Source organism: Paramisgurnus dabryanus, chromosome 10, assembly GCF_030506205.2.
Source record: "Paramisgurnus dabryanus chromosome 10, PD_genome_1.1, whole genome shotgun sequence".
NCBI lineage: Eukaryota > Metazoa > Chordata > Actinopteri > Cypriniformes > Cobitidae > Paramisgurnus > Paramisgurnus dabryanus.
This window is the reverse complement of record NC_133346.1, coordinates 14095714-14118105: the sequence shown is the minus strand read 5'-3', so window position 1 is coordinate 14118105 and position 22392 is coordinate 14095714. Positions and strand designations below refer to the sequence as shown.

Sequence of the window (22392 nt, the reverse complement as noted above, 5' to 3'; positions counted from 1 at the left end):
AAAAAATAACTATAAATTAGTTCATTTTTGGAACTGTGACCTAGTTTAACATTTTCAAATATGAACTATAAACTGAACTAGTTCATTTTAAAATGTGTGAACTGTGAACTAAACTAGTTAATGTAGAAAGTGAACTTTCCCAACACTAAGAATATGTATATAAATAATTATGATATAAGGTTAAGAAACCTGTTGTACTGATGCGATGACCAGTTATAGTTTTAGTGCTAGTAAGACTATTTAGATGTGCAGATTAATTCAGGACTTGTGTAGACATATTTTATAATAAGTATTATGAGGTGGTCCGCGAAAATTCTTGATTACAAATAGTGGTCCACACACACAAAAAGTTTGAAAACCCCTGATGTAGGCTATGCAAAGTTTCTGTAAACGCGGTTGTCACTGCAGTTTGCGGGAGTTAATGCGGTTGTAGAATGCGATTGTCAGTCCCGTAAAATATGCAGTGTGTACAAGATGCCATGCTCATTTGGGTGCACATTTTCGAGATGTGACATCATGTTGCTAACGTGGTCGAATGGTATGCTAACAACTTTATCTCGCAGCTCTACAATTTTACCTCCTACCGACCAAAATCCAAAGTACTTCCAGACATAGCTTTTTAGATTTTTGGGGGTTAAAATCGCTTTCTCTGCTGCGGTCGACTTTCTGCCATCTTCCATGCAAGACGCATCAGTGTGACTACTGTGACCAGTCACTGAACCAGGCGCATTAGTGCGCCCACTTACAAAGCAGACAGCCACGCCTCTACTACCGCGGGCTTTAAAAAATAATAATAATAATTTATTCGAATATTAATTTTCATATTCGAAATTCGTTTTTTTTTACTATTCGAATATATATTCGAATTTAGAATATTCGTTGACAGCCCTACTACACAATCAGAACTCTTCACGTATTTCTGAAGGAAGGACTTCATAGATCAAGAAAGACATCAGCCTGTTTTTAGGACAGTGAAAACAGCGCTATACAGATAAGTAAAATGAGTGAAAAATACTGCAGTTTTTTTTACACGTGAAACATGAACACGTTATATTGCGCACTGTAAACACAATCAAAGCTTCAAAAACATGCGAAGAACGGGACCTTTAATATAATGGCTGTCAATCGATTAAAATATTTAATCTAGATTAATCGCATGATTGTCATGAGTTAACTCACAATTAATCGCAAATTTTTATCTCTTCTAAATTTACACTTTTTAAGTTTTTAATACTCTTATTAACATAGGTGTGGACAAATATGGATGTTTTATGCAAATGTATGTTTACACCAGCCTGTTAACATTTTCGACAGAACCATCAGCCATTGTTTTGTAAATGAGTTTTCCTTTCAAAAGACCCTTTTCTTTTCCATTTCTGTTTGCTGCTGCATCATTTGTAACCCATGCAGGCAAATTGAGTCGGAATGAGCTAATTTTCAAAAATTAGTTATTTATATTTTGACATTCTCTATTAAAAAACTTCAAAACAATGCATGATTTGTTTGAATCTGACAAAATATGACAGAACTGCACCTGTTTGAAGAAGACAAAGTCATTTTTAAGAAAAATCCAAATTTATCACAGTTATTATCACATCCATACCTTAAAATCACTGGTAAAACTAATAGTTTTGGCACAAAGTCAAAAACAATATCAAACTTTTTTCTTTCTTTTATTGTTTGATATTGAGACAGGTTTACAATTTAATGTAATACAGATCTAATATAAATTTTACACATCATATATTTTTCCTTAACGGTTAAACAAACTTTCACTTAAGACATAACAGATTATATCTTGGGGAATTCTTATTAGTTATAATATATAAGCATTTAGGACGGTACAAATAAAGATAATTTTAGATCTTCAATGACAATTTAGAGTATTGGATTCGCTAGACGAGAGCTTATAATGTTCTTATTTTTATGAAAACCTCCGACTCATTTAGACAGCACGGGTCACATTTACTGTCTAAGGCTGTGATATTTATCCAGCTATGGGCTAGACCAAGGGTAAAACAGAAATTGCGCATTGCATTAATCGCACGTTAATAAAATTAAAATAAATTTGCATTAAAGGAGTCATAGCGCTGACTTTTCCATGTTTAAAGCTCACGTAACACACGCTGTTTCTGCATTTTTGATGTTAATCTGGAGTACCTAGAGTAGTATTACATCCTTTATACCTCGAAGAGTCTTTAGTTTAATCAGATTTATAAAATGAATATTAGCTTTACCGAATCTTTCCAATAACGTACGAAAAAATGAAGAAGGAGGAGTTACTACAGCGGGAGGAGTGAGTACGAGTCATGCAACACTATACAACACTTATAACTTATGATTCGCTACATGTTTGTGTCATTTATATAATATGCACGCTCCTATTTCCAACATAAGACAGAAGTTTTACTTACCGCATGCAACTCATGACCCGGTTGGAAAAATCCAGCGCATCAAACACACACGCAAAACTCCGATGCTACCCCGGATAATAAACTATATATATATTGTTTTCATAAGGCTGGCTTTCTTTTCCTTACATCCAAAAACACACTTCTTCTTTCATGCCATTGTTAAGTTTTGAAATGAAACAAAGCTGTGTCGCGTGATAAGATGTTTGCAAGTTCTAGAGTCTCCCGCTGATTGACGGGTGGGTGGGGTTTTCCGGGGGAAGTGCCCATATAAAGAAGTGATACGTATAGAAAACCCCTGAAATGTCAGTTGGACCTGTAATCGAACAAAACTTTCTGAAACTTGTACCAAGCCTGGCGAAGTGCATTCGGCACAGAAATACTCTGTAACACGCCCAACTGCTTTTTTGACACTTTGCCTACGTTTAGCACGAGAAAACAACTCTATAACTGTGTTAATAAGTCAGAACGCTTGAAATACCATTGAAACCCCCCCCCTTTAAGTGCTATAATTTCAGTGCTTCTATCAACCTAAAAATTGTGAAAAAGATCAACCCAGTAACTTTGTCTGAGACTTGGATAAATCCTGTCCAGGAAACTGCCTCATAAACTTCACTATGGGACAGGTAACCAAAAACAGCTTACACTGATATTAAAATGTCATAAAATCTTAACATTTATCAGTGCCATTGTTTAATTAGATGCACACCAGTAATGTTTTTTGTAAAGTATGTTTGTAAAAAACTACTTAAATGTCATATATAACTAAGGCCTAGTCCTGTCTAAATCTAAACCCTGTTTTGGGAAACTGCCCCATGTCATTCATTTATGACTTTGACGGCCCCTATTTATCTTCTACTTTCAAACAGCAGCATGAAAATTCAGGCTAGCATCTCCGGTTGTATTTAACAACAAAAAAAGTTTAAAAATGATTGGTGGATGAACTCCATTAATACACATTGTGGATTAAACTAAAGTACTTAATCTTTTGTTAAGATTAAACACAAGGGAAGTGATAAAACATTGAAATAAATGGTGAAATAAAAAGAAATGCTGAGATGCTTAATAGCTTTTCCATTGACTGGGCACATTTTTTTAAGACAAAGGTCTCTCTGACGTTCAATAATTTACTCATGCGTTCTGTGCGTTAGCACCATCCTAAGAGTTATGAAGCATTCATAACTAAATTTTCCCAATCGTTGCACTTATATTATGCAGCTCGAACTCACAGTTTGTCAAATCATAACATCCTGTCAACAATAGATAGACTTTCTTACAAAGTGAGGGAATATAAATTACCTTTGTCTGTTTGAATAACAATTAAGCTCGTGAAATGTTTAGTTATGTGACAACACAATAATTCATTTTCAAACCCAAACCAATCAAAACCACCGTACCTGTAGCATCATCAATAGAAAACTTCCCCAGCTCATTTCCAGACAGGAATCTATAGTAGATTTCTGCATTAACTCCAATATCTTCACTTGTGGCAAAGACACGCACAACTTCTGTGCCTTTAGCAACATCTTCGGGCACTGTGACCATGTAATCCTGTTTCTGAAACACTGGTGGGTTGTCGTTTACATCCAGCACCATGATGGTGAGATCCACCTGTGTGGAGAGCGAGCCAGCGGCCCCTGCTCGATCGACTGCCTTGATTCTGACCTCATACGAGTCTTGCACCTCTCTGTCTAGAGACCTTTCCAAGATCACCACACCAGAGGTCGGGTCAATCGAAAACATGCCACCGGCAGAGTCAACAAGTGAGTACATGATCTTCCTGTTAAGACCTGAGAGAGAACAAGAAGTGTTCTATTATTCTTTAGGAAGTTCAGTCCATGCTTTACTATTTAAAAGCCAGCCAATGTCTTCTTTTAGGGCGGTTCAATTCCCATTGAACACACATGCTTATAAAAAATGTATTGATTGAATGCATAGCAAGTCGCTTTGGATAAAAGCATCTGCCAGATGCATAAATATAAATTATGTTCAACACATGTGTGCTGTAAGGGGGTGAAAATTATATCCCCCATCCATCCGTTTGGCCCAATGGCGAAGTCCAAACCGCATGGGAAGGATTGATAGCGCGTTCGGTCTTTTCCGGCGCTTTGCAGTTGACGTTTTGGCGTTACGTAATTTAGGTATATTTATCTCTAATCTGACTCCAAAGACAAAGATTTAGTTTATATTATATTACAAATCGGATTGATTATTACTTTTAAAACTTACGGAATTTAGATGGATGTTTGTTTAATTATTCTGATAAAGCTCTGGTATTACACTCGTTCATTCGGTTCTCACAGTCGCACATGATCCTAGTACGGGCCTCATAATTAATATACTGGTGTAAGATAATTTCCTAAATAAGATAGCACCTCCCCAAAGGACACTGCATGGGGGCAAAGTGAGTGCGCGGGAAAAGCCACTCTCCACGATTCACAGTGGACTTCCCACTGAGACACATTTGGGTTTCAAAGACACACCTTTAGGGTGTCATACATTTGTATTCTTTTCTCTAAAAGCAAACTGTATATGAAATGCTACATGCACAAAGAATCTAAAATCTGTATCTTATTTGTTTTCTATTGGAATGTCTCATTGCAAGTGGTTACAGGTCTCACTCATATAACAACAGAATTCAATGTTATGTGAAACTTCATTCAATGTTGATAGACACCTCCCTTTCTAAGCATAAACCAATCACCCACTGTATACAGATTAAGGACAGCCCTTAGTTTTACCAACAACCAATCAGTACCAAATTCCTATATGCTTTGTTCTCTGGTTATTTAAGGAGATGTGTAGAAGATTTAGGCGGGACTTTCAATATCGAGAAATGCACCCCCATGATGCTGTCCTGGCACAGCATCATGTATTGTTATTTTACTTTGAGGAATCTGTAAACAGATCTTCATTCGTACCAGGTATGCAATGGTTTTTCTTTTTATTCTTTCGTATTTTAATTGGATTGTAAATTGGCTTCTGAATTATGTTTTACCTACCTGGTTAATAAATTGTTATATTTGATTTTATTCTGTGTTGCTCGGTAAATGTTGACACTGCAAGTAATATCGTTGTATCCGTAGTTACCGTAAGGACTGAAATCAGGCTAGGATCGGCCCAAACCCAGTTAGATAGTGAATAATACATCAGCTGAGGATTTGTGAGATACGAATAGCAATTGGCGTTAGTTTAAGTGTACTTAGAAGCGTGGAGGCTGTGTTTCCGTTTAGAGTAACATTTCTGATTACTCTAAATAGGGTCAGCCTCAACCTCTGTTTATTTCACTGTTATTCTATTCATTAATCTTGATTAGAAATAATAATTGTAATAATTAAGTGTCACCTCTAAGGGGACTAAATAAAGTATGTTTAAAGTTGAGCACGCAGAAAGCGGCCGCTTAAGCGTATAGTCCAACCTCTGGCAGTGACCAACATTGATTCGCTTACGACCGTTGACCAGTATATTAATTATGAGGCCCGTACTAGGATCATGTGCGACTGTGAGAACCGAATGAACGAGTGTAATACCAGAGCTTTATCAGAATAATTAAACAAACATCCATCTAAATTCCGTAAGTTTTACAAGTAATAATCAATCCGATTTGTAATATAATATAAACTAAATCTTTGTCTTTGGAGTCAGATTAGAGATAAATATACCTAAATTACGTAACGCCAAAACGTCAACTGCAAAGCGCCGGAAAAGACCGAACGCGCTATCAATCCTTCCCATGCGGTTTGGACTTCGCCATTGGGCCAAACGGATGGATGGGGGATATAATTTTCACCCCCTTACAAAGTGGTGATTCCCGGGACGTGATATTCAACCAGTGGAAATCTTATCAAAATGTACAAAGTACGACTGATTCGATCCCTGGAGAATAAGAGTCTTTTCATGGAGCTAAAGGTTTGAACTTCTTCTATTTCTTCAGCTGATGTGGTAAGTCAATCTTTTCTTTGCCTTTTAAAAATGTTTGAGGGAATGTTTTAAACATCCCACATTTATTAAATAGGTTGTAAATATACCTAATGTTAGACTGGAAATCAAATCCGGTGGGGCTTTAAGAATGAAATGAAACCACATTATTAGGAAATGCTGTGTGATGTTAAATGAAGAATGAATTGCTTTGCTCTGTTAAGATCTTTTGTTTACATGCCTACGGAAAACAAAAGATCGTCTCACATTGGAGTTAAATCATCCAAAATTTGTTCTGATTCTCAAACAAGGAAAACATCTAGAATCTAAATTTAAATCACCAAATTCTACACAATTGTTTTTGTTGTGACAGCAAATGCACAACCTAGAAAAGATAGCTAACAAACTTTAACAATTAAAAAATGATGTTGGATGATTTAAACTAATGCAATTAATGTGTTTGCATGTGAAAGGAGGACTTGGACAGTTGAGATGTGATAAGCTTACAGATAGGAAGGTTTTTAAATGCTGCATTTGTATGTAGATGTGATGTTTGACAATCAAGGGTAGCTATCTGTCTGCAGATCTACCATTTGTATGGATATGTAATGTTTGACTATCAAGGGTAGCTCTCCGGGGAGTCTACTGTATTCAAGGTTGTGAGTGAGCCTTCTAAAAGATCACTCTGGACTGAATGAGGATGAAATCAGGAAGTCATATTACAATTACAAACTTCACATTCAGTGTATTCCTCCATTGATGAGATACAATTAAACAAAATCTAAAATTGTTGCAGGAAAATATAATGTTTTTCTAGGCCAACACAAATGGTCTTATCTCTCACTGTGAGACACCCAACTGAGATGAAAGGGCTTACCCCCCACTCAGATAACGGGCTATCCATTGTTCCCAAGAGAGAACATTGTTTTTAAGAGAGACAATTGTCTGTAACCATATTTTTCCTTCTGTAAATCAATCTAAGTGTTATTTAAGAACTTGATAAACACCAGGACTGTTAAAAGTTCTTGGCTTAGTCTTTCCCTATGAGTCTGTGAAAATTGTTTAAAGACAGTTTTGTACAGCTTTATAGAGATGTGAAAGGCCACACAATTTTTAGTCTTGAAACTGTTGTAGGAATACATTAGCATGAACCAATGAAAATCTGTGCCTCACACCAGTCTGTCCAGGGCTGACACCTTTTCACATTCAAATACATTGATAAAGGAACATCTTGCAAATTCAGACACACAAACATCAGTCTGGTAATCCTTAAGAGATCAGTAACAAATGTATTTTTAATTAATCCTGTTTTTAATATAATACAATCTACATTGTGATCAAGTTGCAATATCCATTATATTGTAATGGCCAAACAGGCCTCAGATGGTAAAATGTGGTTTATTACATGTATGTATACTATATGGAGTAACTTGCACAGGCCAAACTAACAGAATTGGTCCACCACCCAGTTTGTCAAGGAGCGGAGTACGCTGTCACGTGCTGCCATGTTTTAACACACAAAATTAATGTGACACTCATGATAGTGAACCAAATCTCCTTCACTGGAAATCTTTAACCCATTTTTTAATCCAATACAGAGGTCTATTTTAATCATTTGGTAACTAAACCTATGATAAATGCTGAACACATCAAGCAAAAGATTCCTTTTGGGTCAGAGATCTGAAGCAGTCAAAGGTGTGATGAGTTGATGAATTGCCCACAGGTCTGACTGAACTGAGCAACTTAAAATGAAGCCATTTGAGCTTATGGAAAAGTTCTCCAGCAGAAATGGAGTTTGAATGCTCACAGCAGACAGCAAGGGTTTAGATGCTTTCACAGCTTAAAGTAATATGCTGTCGGACTACACTGCAATAGCAGTAGTCAATAAAAAAAAACAACTCTGACCAAAGGATGTAAAGCTAATTTAATCTCTGAAAATAAATTTGCAAAATAATATGACAATGGTACATCTATTCCCTAATGACTGATCACCAAAAGGAGAAATTGTACCGCATGTCTTAATGCAAATTGCATAAAGGGTTAAAAACTAACTGCTTCTCTGTTTGTCTTTTTATCAGGTTGAAAGCTGTAAATCCTGGCCAGAGATGTCTGGCCACATGAAAGACAGCGAACCCTGCAGAAAAAACATTCTAGAAAACTGAGGATGGGTGCGAAGACATTCAAAGGCCATTTTACACCTCACTACACTATACCATCATGAATAGACATGGCCTCAAAATTTGCAACACTAATTGTTAGATATAAAATCCACCCATCTTTCAGACAAACACTGACTGTACAGCACACACATTGACTAAAACAATCTCGTAACACATCTGGTATAGACGTAAAGACTATCCAGACATAAACACTACACACCACACAACATATTCCAAACTTAACATTACATTTAAAATCAACATTCTCCTGTTACACAAACAGGGACATCTAATCCAACACAAATTCTAAGTGATATCATTCACACCCATATTAGCAAAACTACAACATTCATAAGAAACTTACATGGCAAAGTCACACTTTGATGATTATGTTTCTAATTGCAATAACAAACTTACTGTCTAAATCTCAAATCAATAATCTGACTGTTGTTGTCATAAGTGAGGACCAGTTGGCGCCCTGATCCTCAACTTATCACTAAACAACAGCACAAACAATTTTCAAGAATCAATCAAACCATTTACATCTCAACTCCTAATATCAAATGTGACTTAGCCGACATATCAGATACACACCTATATAAGTATTCACATATCTCTACACTCATACACCTACTTATACACGCAAACACATTGAAATCTGAGATTCTAAATCTTCAAATGTATGGACTATACATACACATTCACATACAGATACATATACACATAGGCACATACCTGCACACATAGAAATCTAACATGAGATTCTGAATCTTCAATTGTGCTCATGGACTCAACATGTTCTGAACATATCCTAAGTTAATCTTAGGCCTACAAGGTGCTTATATTAGAAAATTCAGAGTTCCCTCAACATTCATGATAGATGTGTGCATGGTATGATTACAACATTATGTGCTTATTATTATTATTATTATTATATATGGTCTACCATGCCCATACCTAAATCTATTGTAGCAATATTTTACTATCACGTTTATTGATACACCCTATGAGATGCATTACCAAATTTTACTTTAACATGTTCCGTTATTTTTTTTACATGACCCAATATATGCATACCTGAATGTTATTTAACACTTTCTGGTTTTTATTTTCTTTTATTTTCACATGACCCAATATGCATACCTGAAGAAGGTTATTTTTACATTTTCTGGGTTTTATTTTCATACAATCTATAATATGCATACCTGAAGATCATTTTAACCATTCCTGGGTTTTATTTTCATACAATCTGTAACATGCATATCTCAAGGTTATTTTAACATTTTATTTTCTGGGTTTTATTTTTATAATATGCATACCTCAATGTTATGCATTGTTGTTTTAACCTGATCTTTTGCATCTTCTTCTTCAATATCCAGAGACCAAGTACATTTAAATTCAACTAAACTCCAAATACAACAGTGGGAAAGAACATTGGTAATTTTATAGATCAGATATATTTGACCTGGTGAGACCGTACCACTTGCACTTTCCACATCAAGGTATCATGTGCTATGTTTTTTATTTATTTTATTTATGGTTTACCCTATGAATCTATTGATAATGTTGCTGAGTCTATCAGTATTGATCAATGTTCAATCAATGAATGGTCCTTAAGATGTGCAGGTGTTTCACACAGTGATGTATTGTCAATGACATGATCCCCACCTGACGATGTCTGAAATCAGAGGAGATCACCGTTCAGAGGTGACAACTTTCTTCAAATGGACAGAACGTCTAAAAACAGGTGGTTTTTTCGCAAAAGAATGGGACATTCATTGAACAAAGCACACAGGCCTTGGTTGACACACTGAACTTGAACACTACGAACACTACAGAGATTGGACACCACCAAGAGCTAACATCTTACTGTATGTTGATCTCATCGGGACTGTTATGTTCTCCGATATGATCAAGCGGCGGAGCTGTAAGATAATTTCCTAAATAAGATAGCACCTCCCCAAAGGACACTGCATGGGGGCAAAGTGAGTGCGCGGGAAAAGCCACTCTCCACGATTCACAGTGGACTTCCCACTGAGACACATTTGGGTTTCAAAGACACACCTTTAGGGTGTCATACATTTGAATTCTTTTCTCTAAAAGCAAACTGTATATGAAATGCTACATGCACAAAGAATCTAAAATCTGTATCTTATTTGTTTTCTATTGGAATGTCTCATTGCAAGTGGTTACAGGTCTCACTCATATAACAACAGAATTCAATGTTATGTGAAACTTCATTCAATGTTGATAGACACCTCCCTTTCTAAGCATAAACCAATCACCCACTGTATACAGATTAAGGACAGCCCTTAGTTTTACCAACAACCAATCAGTACCAAATTCCTATATGCTTTGTTCTCTGGTTATTTAAGGAGATGTGTAGAAGATTTAGGCGGGACTTTCAATATCGAGAAATGCACCCCCATGATGCTGTCCTGGCACAGCATCATGTATTGTTATTTTACTTTGAGGAATCTGTAAACAGATCTTCATTCGTACCAGGTATGCAATGGTTTTTCTTTTTATTCTTTCGTATTTTAATTGGATTGTAAATTGGCTTCTGAATTATGTTTTACCTACCTGGTTAATAAATTGTTATATTTGATTTTATTCTGTGTTGCTCGGTAAATGTTGACACTGCAAGTAATATCGTTGTATCCGTAGTTACCGTAAGGACTGAAATCAGGCTAGGATCGGCCCAAACCCAGTTAGATAGTGAATAATACATCAGCTGAGGATTTGTGAGATACGAATAGCAATTGGCGTTAGTTTAAGTGTACTTAGAAGCGTGGAGGCTGTGTTTCCGTTTAGAGTAACATTTCTGATTACTCTAAATAGGGTCAGCCTCAACCTCTGTTTATTTCACTGTTATTTTATTCATTAATCTTGATTAGAAATAATAATTGTAATAATTAAGTGTCACCTCTAAGGGGACTAAATAAAGTATGTTTAAAGTTGAGCACGCAGAAAGCGGCCGCTTAAGCGTATAGTCCAACCTCTGGCAGTGACCAACATTGATTCGCTTACGACCGTTGACCAGTGTAAGGGGGTGAAAATTATATCCCCCATCCATCCGTTTGGCCCAATGGCGAAGTCCAAACCGCATGGGAAGGATTGATAGCGCGTTCGGTCTTTTCCGGCGCTTTGCAGTTGACGTTTTGGCGTTACGTAATTTAGGTATATTTATCTCTAATCTGACTCCAAAGACAAAGATTTAGTTTATATTATATTACAAATCGGATTGATTATTACTTTTAAAACTTACGGAATTTAGATGGATGTTTGTTTAATTATTCTGATAAAGCTCTGGTATTACACTCGTTCATTCGGTTCTCACAGTCGCACATGATCCTAGTACGGGCCTCATAATTAATATACTGGTCAACGGTCGTAAGCGAATCAATGTTGGTCACTGCCAGAGGTTGGACTATACGCTTAAGCGGCCGCTTTCTGCGTGCTCAACTTTAAACATACTTTATTTAGTCCCCTTAGAGGTGACACTTAATTATTACAATTATTATTTCTAATCAAGATTAATGAATAGAATAACAGTGAAATAAACAGAGGTTGAGGCTGACCCTATTTAGAGTAATCAGAAATGTTACTCTAAACGGAAACACAGCCTCCACGCTTCTAAGTACACTTAAACTAACGCCAATTGCTATTCGTATCTCACAAATCCTCAGCTGATGTATTATTCACTATCTAACTGGGTTTGGGCCGATCCTAGCCTGATTTCAGTCCTTACGGTAACTACGGATACAACGATATTACTTGCAGTGTCAACATTTACCGAGCAACACAGAATAAAATCAAATATAACAATTTATTAACCAGGTAGGTAAAACATAATTCAGAAGCCAATTTACAATCCAATTAAAATACGAAAGAATAAAAAGAAAAACCATTGCATACCTGGTACGAATGAAGATCTGTTTACAGATTCCTCAAAGTAAAATAACAATACATGATGCTGTGCCAGGACAGCATCATGGGGGTGCATTTCTCGATATTGAAGGTCCCGCCTAAATCTTCTACACATCTCCTTAAATAACCAGAGAACAAAGCATATAGGAATTTGGTACTGATTGGTTGTTGGTAAAACTAAGGGCTGTCCTTAATCTGTATACAGTGGGTGATTGGTTTATGCTTAGAAAGGGAGGTGTCTATCAACATTGAATGAAGTTTCACATAACATTGAATTCTGTTGTTATATGAGTGAGACCTGTAACCACTTGCAATGAGACATTCCAATAGAAAACAAATAAGATACAGATTTTAGATTCTTTGTGCATGTAGCATTTCATATACAGTTTGCTTTTAGAGAAAAGAATACAAATGTATGACACCCTAAAGGTGTGTCTTTGAAACCCAAATGTGTCTCAGTGGGAAGTCCACTGTGAATTTTGGAGAGTGGCTTTTCCCGCGCACTCACTTTGCCCCCATGCAGTGTCCTTTGGGGAGGTGCTATCTTATTTAGGAAATTATCTTACAGTGCCATTCTACAAATACTGTAAATTGATGTACTGTAAATTTTATGTGAGGATTAGATGCGTTTAAATACTTACACTAAATTTAAAAACATAAAAATCTTTCATCCGTACATGATAATGTTGCGCTATAAAACAAAGGTTTTACAGTCGAAATATTTCAAAACAAGAACTTTTTATTGCAAGGAATGCAAGAACTTCCAATTGGAAATGTTTATGGACGTTTGCCTGAAATACCTTCATCTGGATCATTAGCCTGAAGACGGGTGATCAATGCCTTGGGTGCTGCACTTTCATATACACTTGCCATAAACCGAGTAAAGGAAAATGATGGCGCATTATCATTAACATCCAGAATGGTCAGAGAGATTTCAGAGCGACAAAACAGCCCTCCTCCATCTGTAGCTTGGGCTATCAACTTATAACCTGCAGTTCTTTCACGGTCCAGTAGAGAAGCAGTCTTCAGGTCACCTTTTATAAACAGAGACATAATCAAGTTTGAACTTCACATGCTGGATATCAAAACCATAGGCGATTGTACACTCTCAGAAATAGAGGTACAACAGTCACTGGGGCGGTACACTATTAAAAAACTGCACCTTTGTACCTAAAGAGTGCATATTAGTACCTCACATGGTACATATTAGGCGCTTTTTAAAGGGGACCATTCCAGCCTTTGTACCATTATTCTGAAACACCTATTGATATAAATAAATGATAATAGACAATGCCACTAAATATTTTTGTGTCATAAATGTTTTATTTAGTCAAGCCTTTGATGACTGCTATACACTCACCTAAAGGATTATTAGGAACACCATACTAATACTGTGTTTCGCCTTCAAAACTGCCTTAATTCTACGTGGCATTGATTCAACAAGGTGCTGAAAGCATTCTTTAGGAATGTTGGGCCATATTGATAGGATAGCATCTTTCAGTTGATGGAGATTTGTGGGATGCACATCCAGGGCACGAAGCTCCCATTCCACCACATCCCAAAGATGCTCTATTGGGTTGAGATCTGGTGACTGTGGGGGCCATTTTAGTGCAGTGAACTCATTGTCATGTTCAAGAAACCAATTTGAAAGGATTCGAGCCTTGTGACATGGTGCATTATCCTGCTGGAAGTAGCCATCAGAGGATGGGTACATGGTGGTCATAAAGGGATTGCATTCAAACAACTGCCATGTGATTGGTTGATTAGATAATTGCATTAATGAAAAATTACACAGGTGTTCCTAATAATCCTTTAGGTGAGTGTATATCAAAAGATAACTTTGCTGGTCATGCTGGGATAAGCTGTAAGTGCAAATTCTAAAAAAGGCATTTGGCATTACTTACAAAATAAAATTAACCTTTTTAAAATGAAAATAAATAAGACAGTCATACCTGTATTTGCATCCATGTAGAAATCTTCAACACCAATCCCAAAAAGAGAGTACTGAATTTCTGCATTGACACCACTATCCAAATCTCTTGCTCCGACTGTCAAAATAGCCGTATTAATGGCGACGTCTTCCGGAAATGAAGCCTCATACTGAGCCTGAAACATAAAGATGTTTTTAAATTTATTTATTATTGCAGTCATGTCAAAAAGAAGGACTGATTTCTTAATACAAAGCATTTTGGCTGTCAATACTTTCGCGTCAGTATGCGAAGCATGAAACGTTGTAGCTGTTAATCTGCTCTTCATGAGATGACACATGTCAGGCTAAAAAATCAATTGCACAGACCTGATTGCAGATGGGGCTGTTGTCATTGGCATCCATGACAGTGACTTCAACGCCTATGCGGGTTACAAACAGGCCGTCGCTGGCTGTGATATTGAGCAGATATCGATCCTGCTCCTCTCTGTCCAAAGGCCGCTTCACGAAGACCTTCCACTCCCCCTGAATAGGAGCCAGACCGAACTCCCCCTTGGGGTTTCCTCCTGATTAAAAAGATTGTCATGAAACTCTGATAAATGAGAGAACTATCTTTGTATTCCTTTGTGATGCCGTGCAAAGAGACCAAAAAATTTAGCATTCCATTCCTCTGAACACATTACTGTGTTAAGTACATTTTGTTGTGCTCTGTTTTGAGCGAAACAAACATTTTATATCTTATAAATTGAGCATAAATTAAGATGAATGGTAATGCGCACGTTTGGACTAAGTATGCTAAGTGAACTAGCCCACACTTAGGAACACTTTTGTATAAAAAGTATGCCGAGTTACTGGCATGTGAAACAATAAACTGGAGTTTAATTTTAACAATGCGCCCAATCTGCTCACATCCCCAGATGGGCTTTTAACAAAGTAATGTGACACATAAAGCAGATGGCTCTTTACTCATATAGCTTTTGCACGCTTAGTTCATTAAATTAAACCCTTTCAATGTGATTATCTTTCCCGGAGCGCCTCCACAAGCCATAAATCATCCTCTAGTGGCCTATTTTAATACTTACCTGTGATATGGAAGCTGACCAGCCGATTCTGATCAGAGCTGTCCCCGTCACGGGTGCTCAACACCGACACCACCTCGCCCAATGGATCGCTCTCTCTCACGGCACCCCTGTAGTATTCCCTCTCGAAGGTAGGGGGGTTGTCATTGACGTCTGCTATTGCAACAGTTACTACAGCTGTGGAGGAAAGTGACATGCCCTCGCCTAGATCAGATGCCACTACACTGAATGTGTAAGATGGACACATCTCATGGTCCAGATCACCAAGAGTGGTTATCCAACCTGTCTTGCTATCGATAGCAAACATGGCACCAGTGATAGATTTAGATCCACCAGCCTTTTCCTGCTCTTGGTTTAGGGTCGGGCCAAGGCTGTAATTAACCTGTCCATTAGCACCCCAATCTGGATCAAGAGCTCGCACCTGAATGACCCGTGTGCCCCTTGGCATACCCTCCATTACCATTGCGACATAGGAACTGGTTTCAAAAGTCGGTTTGTTGTCATTTACATCAAGAATTTTTACTTCTACGTCTACTACAGACATTGATTCAACCAGTGCCTGCCTCATGGTGGCTGAAACTTTGAAGCGGTAGATGTTGATAAGCTCATAATCCAGGGGATTGACAAGCCTTAGAAGTCCGGTTTCTTTCTCCATCATAAAAGTTCCACCTTGGTTGCTCTCCGCAGTTTCTCCACAGACCACTGCAAAAGAACCAGTCTGACCTGGACTCAGGTACACCGACCCCAAGGCTGTCCCGACAGACATGTCTTCTGGGACTGTGTAGGAGTACTGGGGCTGGGTGAAGGAGGGCAAATTAGCATCAGGTGGTAGGACATGAATAAATGCGGACACAAGGGAATGTTTGGCTGGGGTCCCTCCATCAGTAGCTTTCACAAAAAACGAAAGAACTGTCCCTCGGAGGTGAGCCATGCTTCCTTTTGTGACCATCCAGCCACTGTCAGGCTCAATTTCAAGCACGTCCACTAAAGGAAGCCTCGCCTCACTATACAAGGAGTAGCTAACTCTACCATTGTCACCGTCATCTGGGTCCTGAGCTTGGATTTGAGTTACCAACGATCCCATTGGCACGTTTGCCTTAATGCTAACTCTGTACTCCACAGCCCTAAAACGTGGTGCATTATCATTTTCATCTGTCAAAATCACCCTAACGGTGCAAAACGACGCTCTTCCTCCTCCATCAAGAGCCATTACGGTTAACACAATGTCTTTGTTTATGGGGTTCTCCCTGTCAAGTTTCTGAGCTGTGGTGATTAGACCATCAGTGCCAATGTTAAACTGAGTCTTTCCAAGGTCATTAATAAAAGAGTACGTGATCTGACCAAAAATCCCAGAGTCCTCGTCTGTGGCACGCACCTGTATAACTTTGGTCCCTGCAGGGACATTCTCAAGGACCTCGGCCAAGTAAAACCTTTGGCTAAAGACAGGGCTATAAAGATTTGCCCCCAAGACTCGAATGTTCACCTGTGCGGTGTTCGTGAACACCCCATCAGATACGGACACATTGAGGGTGTATGCCAGTCGCATGTTCTGTCTGCGCTGGTTGGACAAAAAGATGATGCCTGTCTGGGAGTCTATCAAAAAGTTCATTTTCTCATCTCCAGAGAGTATGCTGTATCTCAATCTCTCTGCATCTGAGCTGTCTGCATCTGAAGCTTGGACACATGTCACAATGTGCCCTCTGGGAGCTAGTTCACTCACGAAAGCCTCATAAAGTGGTTGGCTGAAGGACGGTGGGTTGTCATTCACATCATTCAACAAGACGTTAACTGTGACCTCGCTGCTCTGGGCTGGGGAACCATTGTCTGTTGCCCTAACCATAAATTTGTAGCGCTGAGTGAGTTCGTAATCCAAAAGACGAGCTGTTGACACGAGTCCACTACTGCTGTCTATGTGGAAGTAGTCTGTGCTGTTCAGAGCATCAGAGAGGATCTGATAACTAATCACATTATTATTTTCAGAGTCAAGGTCTGTTGCCAACAGCTGTATCACAGAGGTCCCGATCATTGAATTCTCTGCCAAAGTGGCTGTGTATGAGTCATTTCGAAATATAGGGGCATTGTCATTTACGTCTACCACAACAATGTCCATGTCTACTTCAGATCTAGCTCCTGTCCGAGTGTCCACAGACCTGACCGTTAGCCTGTAGTATGGTGTGGTCTCATAGTCCAAAGCATAAATAACACTAATCACACCACTGTCAAAGCCGATGTCGAACTGAATGGAAGCGTCTCCATCCACAATAGTGTATATGATATTTTGACCCTCTGGGCTGGTGGCATTGATGCATAAAATGGAAGTGGATACTGCAATGTTCTCTCTTACTGATATGCCATAAAAGGGCTTGTCAAACACAGGCATGGCCTTGTTCACAACTTTTACCGGAAGCTCGGCAGCAGTGAAAAGGGAGGGATAACCTGCATCACGCGCAAAGACGACCAATGGGTATTCAACATTAGACAAGTCTGCATCGAAAGCCCGTTTAAGTGTAAGCTCGCCAGTGAGTCTGTTTACCTCAAAATGCGGGTGCTCTTCTCTGAGCTCATAATACACAGCTCCATTTATCCCTTTGTCCATATCTCTTGCAGAAACTTGGAAAATGGATGACCCGGGCTCTCCATCAACCTGCACAGCAGCATAATACGGAAGGCCCACAAAATCAGGAGCATTGTCATTAACATCCTCAATCTCTACTGTCACGGTTACTCTAGCAACTCGCAGTTGGTCGTATTCTCTGCGTGCCTCCACCACAAGCTCGTACAATTCCTGTTGTTCTCGATCAAAAGGGACTCCTGTGGTTTGAATGACCCCTGATGTGGGCTGAATTGTAAAGCGTGTCCCTGCATTCAAAAGAAAGTACTTTAATGGTTCATTTAGGCGGTTTCCAACAGCATTTACAATACTGACTATTGTAATGTTCACACTGTTTTCCCATACAGAAGAGGAGTACGATGATGGACTAAAAAGGAGGCCACTGTCCATAGCTTCCTTAACTAACACGGTCACAACTGCTGTGGAAAAGTAACGCCCATCTGACACCTTTATACTGAAACGATAACGATCTTTGGAAAGTTTACTGTTTTTGACTGTAATAATGCCTGAAGATGGATCAATTGCAAAGTGCTCTAGGTTGCCTTCAGCTAAGGAATATGTCAGATCAGTGGTCATGTCTGGATCGGTGGCCTCTACTCTCAAAGCCTCGACTCCAATGTATGTTGGCAGCAGCAAGATGGTGTCATAAGCTTCTTGTGAAAACCGTGGGGGAGAGTCATTGATGTTCACAACTTTGATCACGACCTTGGCTGGCATCTCTGCTGTTAGCTGAGGCTTACCACTGTCCCTAACATTAACAGAGAAATAAAACACACTGGATGTTTCATAGTCCAGCTTAGCAATGGTTCTGACAGAGCCGGTTCCAGAATCCACAGTAAAGATCAATTTGGCCGTATCTTCCACAATCTGGAAAACCAAAATGGCATTTTGGTTCTTGTCAGCATCGGTAGCTTTAATTACCAGCGGACTTCCATCCTCGCTCATAACCACGCTATTGATGGGTGCTGCCTCACTAATGGTCCCTGTATATTTAACCTTCTGAAAAACTGGAGGATTGTCATTTTCATCAACTACCTGGATGCTCACATTGACACTTGAGGCAATTCCAGCCATGTTAATGGCCCGAATAGACAGCATGTAAGAAGAGGTCATTTCAAAGTCAAAATCTTGCTGTGTGGTGATAACACCGGTGTAACGATTTATTTTAAACCTCTTTTCATCATTCCCTCGTGCGATGTCATAAATTAGCATGGATCGGCTAGTTGCGCAGATCATTATGACAAAACTTCCGACAGCCACGTTTTCGCTGATCTCAGCTTGATATTCGCGCTGGGCAAACTTTGGGCTGGAGAAATCCGACAAAAAAATGGCAATCCTTGCAGAGGTGGTGCTACTTAACGATGGAGTACCTCCATCTGTGGCTCTTACAGTGAGGGTATAAAAGCCGACAGTCGTATGGTCCAGCTCTCTGGCCACTGAAATGATGCCAGATAGTGGATCTATTCCAAAAATGCCTCCTGTGTTCCCTAGACACAGAAACAAAATGACACTTGTCATTTTTATGATGAGAAAAGGCATTTCAGGTAAGTAACAAATGTTAGATCAATCTTAAGACGTGTGACATTTAAAAAAAGAATAAGCTTATGCATCATACTGAATTCGTTTTATTGAAATCGCCCGAACAATGGAAATGTTAGCAGGGACTGTAATATATTTAAGAGCACGGCATTTACCAGCATCAACCGAGTAGACAATCTCCCCGTTTCTGCCCGAGTCTCTGTCTAGTGCGAACACTTGCAAAGCTGATGTTCCAGGTGAGGTCGATTCAAACACACTACCATCATAAAGTGTGCGAGTGAAAGTGGGAGGCTGATCATTGGCGTCCTCCAAAGCCACAATAATCCGTGTCAAGTCTCTGTAATAGGGAAATTCTTGATCTTTCACCTACAACATAGCAGAAGAGAGAAAGCGACAGATCTGAAGAGAGAAACTAATAGTGTGGCAAGGTTCAGAATGAAAATTATTTGTGAGGAATTAAGCACAAAGTGAAAAAGATTGAAAGAAGAAAAGTGGGCAGACATAGAAGAAATAAGTTGTTAACGCTTTACAACAAGGTTTGATTTATCGCTTAAAGAGATAGTTCACATAAAAATCTCTCATGTTGTTACAAACCTGTATAAAAAATGTTGTCTTCAAGGGAAGATATTTTGAGTAATGTTTGTAAGCAAACCGATCAGAGGCCCCATAGACTTCCATTGTAGGAAAAAAAGAATACAATGGAAGTCAATGGGGCCTCTGATCGATTTGGTTACAAACATCCCTCAACATTTCTTCCTTTGTGTTCATCAGAACAAAGGCATTTACACAAACTTGTTACAACACATGGGGGTAAATTATGATAGAATTTTCATTTTTGGGTGAATTTAAACAATTTCAACTTATCACAGGTAAAAACTTAAAATAGTAGGTTGAATTGACTTGCAAAACCAAGTTGTTTTAAAGGAACACGCCCAGATTTGGGGAATTTAGGCCATGTTTACATTAGAGCATTTGCGTTTTAAAACGGCATTTTAAAATGAAAACGATCCTCGTTTATACTGGCATTTTAAAAAGAATCTTCATCCACACTATACACCACCATAAACGCATGAAACATGACCAATCATGTAACTGGGCATGCGCATAAAAGTGTAAAATAACTTATTACTCTAATAATAGCTTACCTGCGCGTTTACGCAGCCTAGGGGTGTGCGATATTGACAAAAATTCATACCTGGGTCCTTTGCTGGCAACTATAACAGACACTATTTTTTAACCTATAAAAATGTGTTTGGGAAAGTCTTATACTGTTCTATCTCCCCCCTACAACAATTCTGCCTTCATATTGGCCTTTACAACGCCTATGGCATTTAAAATTACAGTCTATCTTTCGTAAGCTAACTAAATTTAAACAAAACATAAACACTTATACTGTTCTAGCTCCCCCCTACAACATATTAATATGATTAATAGGTTAATTTTGATTTTATAACTAAACAGAAAGGTCTTTATGATTTAAAAAGAAAGCATTCAAGTGAACAGTACTAAACAGTAGCGAACTTGAAGCAAAAATAAATTTTAGCAAATGCAAACTTCAATCAAACATAGTAAAAGGTGAAGTATTAATTTAGCCTACCAGAAATGCTTATTGCATTAATTTTTATAATTGTGCAAGGTCCGTGCACGTCCTCCGCTAGCAACACAGAAATAGCTAAAAGCGCAAGCGCCTAAACGAGCATTATATATTAATGACGTTGGGTTTATTGTTTTTATTAATTTATATTCACAAAACTTATAAACAAAACATCGATTCAAATTAAGAGACAAATTATCTGAAACGAAATTCATTTTAAAGTAGCAAACAAAACTTACATTAAACTGGAAAATAATGTCTGACCCATTACAATTCTCCCGTCATATTGGCCTTTGCAACGCCTATATGGCGTTTAAAATTACAGTCTATCTTTAGTAAGCTAACTAAATTTAAACAAAACATAAACACATTTAACCCAACAATACTCAAACATTAATATAAAACAGACATTATCTATAAGGATACATGTTAAAACAATCCGATATAGCGTTTATAATAGCTGGTTGGTAGATGTTTACTATTTTTGGCAAAACCTCCGTTGCAAACCAACATTTACATTAATAAAATAATTTTTACTTTGAAAATGATGCGCTGTCATGTTAACATCAGCTGTTCGTTTACGTAAGACTCCGTCTACGTTCATTTACACTCAGAGCAACGTCTGAGTTCTCAAACTAAAACAGGGTCTGCAGCGTTTGCGAACGAATCCGTTTATGAGGGTCGAAAACGGTGATGTAGTGTAGATGAAAGGCGTAAACGTAGCAAAAGTAACGCGTTTTAAAGGATAAACGCATTAATGTAAACAAAGCCTTAGCTTATTCAACGTATCCCCCAGAGTTAGATAAGTCCATACATACCTTTCTCATCTCTGTGCATGCTGTAACTCTGTCTTACGCACCCCCTGCTAGCTTAGCTTAGAACAAAGACTGGAAGTGAATGGCTCCAGCGAGCATACTGCTCCCAATAAGTGACAAAATAACGGGAACTATATTCTCAGAAGGCAAAGCACTGCTACTTGATTTGATCTAACTCTCTGCTCATCACCAGGGGGCTTCTTGGGTGCTGCAAGCAAATCACTCCGCCCAGTAGCAGTGCTTCACCTTCTGAGAATATAGTTCCCAGTATGTTTACTTTTGAAAGATGGCTATGTCTCATATGACCTTGTTATTTGTACACAATGTGACTATACAAATCACAACACATAAATAGGAAATGTTTTGATTTTTATTTTGTCACTTATTAGGAGCAGTTTGCTAGCTGAAG

At 38.3% G+C, this 22392-nt stretch overlaps 1 protein-coding gene across 1 annotated transcript in view; it reads right to left on the bottom strand.

Annotated features, from left to right (window-relative positions):
* The window catches only part of fat3b (FAT atypical cadherin 3b), an 85866-nt gene that overhangs the window by 29458 nt on the left and 34016 nt on the right, over positions 1–22392 (bottom strand). Inside the window, exons 10-15 of the mRNA XM_065290711.2 lie at positions 19730–19940; positions 15428–19522; positions 14715–14911; positions 14371–14524; positions 13219–13452; positions 3809–4201 (exon numbers count right to left, since the gene is read on the bottom strand). Coding sequence (XP_065146783.1) covers positions 3809–4201; positions 13219–13452; positions 14371–14524; positions 14715–14911; positions 15428–19522; positions 19730–19940 — 5284 coding nt within the window. The remainder of the gene's footprint in view (positions 1–3808; positions 4202–13218; positions 13453–14370; positions 14525–14714; positions 14912–15427; positions 19523–19729; positions 19941–22392) is intronic.